Source organism: Miscanthus floridulus, chromosome 3, assembly GCF_019320115.1.
Source record: "Miscanthus floridulus cultivar M001 chromosome 3, ASM1932011v1, whole genome shotgun sequence".
Taxonomy (NCBI): Eukaryota; Viridiplantae; Streptophyta; class Magnoliopsida; order Poales; family Poaceae; genus Miscanthus; species Miscanthus floridulus.
In genome coordinates this window covers 118,277,520-118,283,553 of record NC_089582.1, presented here as the reverse complement: position 1 = coordinate 118,283,553, position 6,034 = coordinate 118,277,520, and the positions used below count along the sequence as shown (strand labels likewise).

At 49.7% G+C, this 6,034-nt stretch overlaps 1 protein-coding gene across 1 annotated transcript; it reads left to right on the top strand.

Annotated features, from left to right (window-relative positions):
* Window positions 1–202: 202 nt before the first annotated feature.
* Window positions 203–2,678, top strand: LOC136542182 (protein STAY-GREEN, chloroplastic-like). The gene is made up of 3 exons (XM_066534502.1): window positions 203–957; window positions 1,095–1,478; window positions 1,890–2,678. Exons 1-3 carry the CDS (start codon window positions 799–801, stop codon window positions 2,229–2,231), a joined length of 885 nt encoding a protein of 294 aa, XP_066390599.1. The 5' UTR covers window positions 203–798; the 3' UTR covers window positions 2,232–2,678.
* Window positions 2,679–6,034: the final 3,356 nt, after the last annotated feature.

Sequence of the window (6,034 nt, the reverse complement as noted above, 5' to 3'; positions counted from 1 at the left end):
GAAAAGATAAGGAACTCAGACTGCTAGGCCATCTGCTGACGTTGATTTAGCAATCATTTTGACCTGTCGCGTGCATGATAAATGAGGACCACCAGCCGGCTCACTTACCGCAGTTAAAAATCAAGACATTCGACGATAGCACGGCTAGAATTCTCACCGCACCGCCGAGCACACGCCGGTACGCCACCTGCAGCGCAGACGAGCGGCCAACAAGAGGTTCCGCCCTCCACGGGTCTCCAACCTCGCCTGCGCCGGCGACCGCTATTTCTTCCCACTCCCACACGCATCAGCTCGTTCCCCATCTCCGCCAAGAAGAGAGGAGAGGAGACGACTAGACGAACGAGAGAAGCCTGTGAGCTTGCCCGCCCGCGCACACAACCGCGACGTTTCCCAACCCGTCACTCCACCACCACTCCACCACCAACTCGCCCTGCAGTCCTGCACACGCGCCGCCCGGTGGCTGCCTGTCACTCACTCATATAACGACTCCAGACGATCCAGGAAGCCAATCGCCAGCCAGTCAGGAAGCGCGACCGCGCCAGCTCCTATACCTGCAGACGCCCATCGGCCAGAACACTTGCGTAGCAAGCTACAGGATTCTCAGTCCGGTCATCCATCCGGATCTCGCCAAGGCGTGCAAGATTCCTGCTTCGCCGACGATTAATTAGCCGCCGGCCGAGCTTCTGCGGAGAGTCAGCAGCTTTTCTTTTGAAACGGATCAGGCAGGAGAGAGTCAGCAGCTTTTCTTGGTCCCGATTTGCCCTGCTGCTACTCGTGGTGCGCTCCTAGGCGAAGGAAATGATCCAGACCAACATGGCCGCAGCCACTGCCGCCGCCGCTTCTACCATGTCCCTGCTCCCGATCTCCCAGCTCAGGCAGCAGCAGCACGGCGCGGGCGCCGTGGTCGTGTTCCGGCGGCGGCCCCGGGACGCACGGCGGAGGCGATACGTCGTTCCGGTACGCAATCCCCACCCCGATCCCGTCTCGTCTCGTGCGATCTTTTAGTCCTTTCTTGCTCCGGTTTATTTGGGCGTGGTGAGCTGATGAGTGGGCAGGGGCTGTGGTTGTGGGTGCCCTGTTTCGATTATCTCTAGACGGCGAGGCTGTTCGGGCCGGCGATCTTCGAGGCGTCCAAGCTGAAGGTGGTGTTCCTGGGCGTGGACGAGGAGAGCAGCAAGCACAGGCACCCGACGCCGGCGCCGACGGCGGGGAAGCCGCCGCCGCAGCTGCCGCGGACGTACACGCTGACGCACAGCGACGTGACGGCCAGTCTGACGCTGGCCGTGTCCCACACCATCAACCGCGCGCAGCTGCAGGGCTGGTACAACCGCCTGCAGCGCGACGAGGTGGTGGCCGAGTGGAAGAAGGTGCGGGGGCGGATGTCGCTGCACGTGCACTGCCACATCTCCGGCGGCCACTTCCTGCTCGACCTCATCGCCGGCCTCCGCTCCTACATCTTCCGCAAGGAGCTCCCCGTGGTACGTACTACGTGTCTCCCTGCTGCCCACACGCGTGGAAACACGTGTAACATGTACGTATTGCAATTGGTCTCTCCGCTGCAGATTGGTTCGCTTCACACCTGGTTCCTGAGCGAGACCCCACGCTGGCCTGTGATCTGCAATTCTGCGTCCTGCGGCGCTTGCTTGCTAATGCTTCCCACACAGTAACTAGAAAAAACCGCCACCATAGTCACTTGATATATATTCAGTCAGTCATTAGTTATATGGTTTAGGTCCTGACAGTGTTCGAGGCAATAATGTTTAGGTTCTGGTACAGTTTTAAGCAAAACTTCGAGAGCAACGCTCTCTTTTGTCCTCCAAACAGGCCTTTGTTGTGTTAAGTTCGTTACGTTGTCAGTGGTATCATCTTGCGACTCTGCTTTGGTGCAGGTGCTCAAGGCGTTCGTGCACGGCGACGGCGACCTGTTCAGCCGGCACCCGGAGCTGGAGGATGCCACGGTGTGGGTCTACTTCCACTCCAACCTGCCCCGCTTCAACCGCGTCGAGTGCTGGGGTCCGCTCCGCGACGCCGCCGCGCCGCCTGCCGAGGACGACTCCACCGCGCCGGCTGCCGCCGCCTCCAAGGAGGGGCAGATGCCGCCCGTGGGCGAGTGGCCGTACCGGTGTCCCCAGCAGTGCGACTGCTGCTTCCCGCCACACAGCCTCATCCCCTGGCCGAACGAGCACGACATGGCCGACGCCTCCGCCGCCGGCCAGGCCCAACAGCAGTAGTGAAACTGCACGTATAGTACGAAGGAGATCGAGGGACCTTCGCTGCTATGCAATGTAAGCCGTAGCTAATAGGCTAGCGTGTTGTTTGGTTAGCTATTCTTTAATTGGTAGCTTAGCTCAGCTCAGTTCCACTTCTGCAAACCTGGAAGTACAGTAGCTTGGTTGAGGTCGGGGGATGAACACGGTGGTCTTGTAAATAGCTAGAACACTTTGATCTGGATGGCAAACCTGCAAAGAAGGTGCAAAGTGTCAAGTTTAAGGGTCGGCAGGCAAAGTATACACCTGTTCGCTTATATCGTTTATGTGGTTCGTAAATCGGCTGATATTGTTTTGTCGTTGAAGAAAAACACCGTATCATGTCTGATAAGAAACGAACATGTGTCATCCGATGTACTCCTACTACTTACATAGTACAGTATACTACACTATTCTTGAACTAGAACTCAACTAGATTCGTACTTCCCTTCGTTTGTGTTTACTTGTCAGCAATTTTTTACTGTAGTAAATTTGACCATATGTTTTTTTTTCTAAAAAATCTTAGATACTTCAATGTATATAACACTAATGAAGTAGGTTTAATAAAGAATCATATATATGAAAATTTGATGTATCTAAAAATTTTTTGCAGAAAAAAAACGTATGGTCACAATTCGGTGCCAAGTAAACGAAAACGGAGGTAGTACAAAATATGTAATAAATGGAATGGCAATGATTAATTATTTAGTCGACCGTACCATCTTGGTCACGCGTCTCTGTCAGGAGGTGTGAAGATGCGTCTGGAGATTTTGTGTACTGAAAAATGTACACCCGTAGCTTTGCAGTGTGCAGTGCTAGGAGGAGTCTGGAGTTACCGGTAGCTTTCACGCTTGCGTGCCGTTTCGACTAAACCGGCTCTGGAGTCTGGAGATTTCTCCCAAACTGATGCATTTCCATGTTAGCCCTTGTTTAGTTGCACCAACTTTGTACCTCTAAAATTTACACAGTGTAAGATTCTCCATCACATCATATTACATCAAATCTTTAGACACATGCATGGAGTATTAAATATAGGTAAAAAAAATAACTAATTACACAGTTTGATTGTACTTTGTGAGACGAACGTTTTAAGCCTAATTAATCAACGGTTGAACAATTATTACCAAATACAAACGGAATACTACAGTACCGCTATAGTGCGGTGCTTTTTGGATGAGCAAATGTGGGCAACTAAACGCACCCTTACTTGGCCGTTTAGTACGAAAGATCATCTTTTTTTTTTCTTTGCCTTTGCGTTATGGCTGGAATCGGCAATTTTGTCAGCAATAGCAGCCGTTGATTGGTTTGGTGCTCTTGCTTGGCGTGCTTGTTAGGTAGGGGGAAGAAATTACCAGAACCCCTGGTATGCCCGAGGAGGAGGAAGGATTGAAGGAAAGAGAGAAACAAAGACTCTTTATGTCTTTGTTAAGAATAAACGACGAAGTAATAATTGACTTTGCATATTCTATTTATCGTTTTAGTTTAATCAGCGAATAAGCAGGCTTGTCTGTATGCGATTTTGTATTTAGTATATTCCTACTAGACTGTCATATCATCTGTTCTCATCGGCTATGATTTTCTATGACCAAATCTGACGATTAACTGATGGATGAAAGCGGCGAGACAGGAGAATACCAGACCTGTAACTTTTTAGTGCAAAAAGAGTTGCATGATCTTCATTTTCTTGGAGAAAGTATATGCTTTTCTCTTTGATCGACGAGTTTTAAAGCGAAACTTCTGAAAGTGGGAGATTCTAAACGTGCAGTGCAATCCCACGACTCTACACTCTACAGCCCTTGGAGCGCAATACGTCGGCCCATTCTTTTCTAGCGGGCATTTAATGGGCTTTAAGTTTAGAAGCAGCGTCCAGCCCGAAGCCCTCTAAACCCCACGAGCCACACTCCAGGCCCGGGCCCGGGGATTGAGCGAGCATCGGGTGCTTTTCGTTACGTTCCTCCCTCCTCGTCCCCCTCTCATCACACTTCACGCACCGATCCCCACTCCCCCAAGGAAGCGAAGCGCACGCACACTGCCCTCCGGCGACGGCGAGGCCCCCGCCGCCGGCGGATCGGATCGGTTGGGATCCGGATCCGGATCAGCACTGGCATCGCCGCGCCGGAGATGCCGACCCCTAAGCAGCGGCTCCCCTACTCCACCTCAGGCGGGGGCGGAGGAGGGAGGCGCGCCGCCTCCGGCTCCGCCGCGCTGCCCCCCGTGGTGGTCCTCGTGTTCCTCTTCGTGGTCGCGCCTTCGCTCTTCTTCGTCGTGAGCAATGGCGGTCGCGGCCACGTCCACGTAGCCTCCGGTCCGGTTTGCATCCCCTCCTTCAGAGCCCCTGTTGTTTGTGTCGACGCGAGGTGTTCAATTCTGCGTTGCCTTGTGCGATGAGCACCTAGATTGGGTGGATCTCGGTGGAATTTGTCTAGATTTTGGGATTGATGCGCTCTCCAGCCGTAGTCTGATGCGACTTAGTTGGATAAGGGGATCATCTGTGTAGTTTCGGAGCGGTTTAGGGATTTTATATTTAGTATCCTCTGCAACTGTGTCGGTGGAACATGGTGCTCTAAGGAATTGAGCCTAGTCACCCTAGGGATTGCAGGGATTATTAGATATTATTGGACTACAGGAATTGTTATCCCTTATATGTTGCAGTTGCTAGGTTGTTGGTGTATATATGATAAGTGGGTAGCGATAGGTTAATGTTGTAGAAATTGAAGTGCATGCTACAACAGTGAGCTAACAAAACTATAATGAAACTGTATAATGGTTGGTCGTAAGCATGCTGAACAATCTATGACATTACCATTGTTGGCTGAAATGTAGTATTATCGTTGAAAAACAATGTGTATGATTCCACATTATTTGGTTGTCAGGTGTAAGAACAATGTACTACTCCCTCTGTTCCAAAATGTATGTTGATTTGGTTTCCTCCTAAGTCAAAGCTCTCTAACCCTGACCAAGTTTATAGAAAAATACATCAAAATCTACAACATTAAATTAGTTTAATTAAAATCACCATAAAATATGTCGTGACAGTCTATTTATTTGATGGCCTAGATGTTAATATATTTTTATCTGAACTTGGTCAAAGTTAGAGATGTTTGACTTAGGACAAAACTAAAACGACATACATTTTGGAACGAAGGGAGTATATTTTTGCGAATTAGAACAATGAACTATCTGAATGCACATTGTTTTACCTGAAATAGGGGTAAGCATTGACATGTTCTGTTTACCTGCAGATCCCAAGGGTATGTCCCGAGGAGGAGGAAGGATTGAAGGAAAGAGAGAAACAAAGACTCTTTATGTCTTTGTTAAGAATAAACGACGAAGTAATAATTGACTTTGCATATTCTATTTATCGTTTTAGTTTAATCAGCGAATAAGCAGGCTTGTCTGTATGCGATTTTGTATTTAGTATATTCCTACTAGACTGTCATATCATCTGTTCTCATCGGCTATGATTTTCTATGACCAAATCTGACGATTAACTGATGGATGAAAGCGGCGAGACAGGAGAATACCAGACCTGTAACTTTTTAGTGCAAAAAGAGTTGCATGATCTTCATTTTCTTGGAGAAAGTATATGCTTTTCTCTTTGATCGACGAGTTTTAAAGCGAAACTTCTGAAAGTGGGAGATTCTAAACGTGCAGTGCAATCCCACGACTCTACACTCTACAGCCCTTGGAGCGCAATACGTCGGCCCATTCTTTTCTAGCGGGCATTTAATGGGCTTTAAGTTTAGAAGCAGCGTCCAGCCCGAAGCCCTCTAAACCCCACGAGCCAC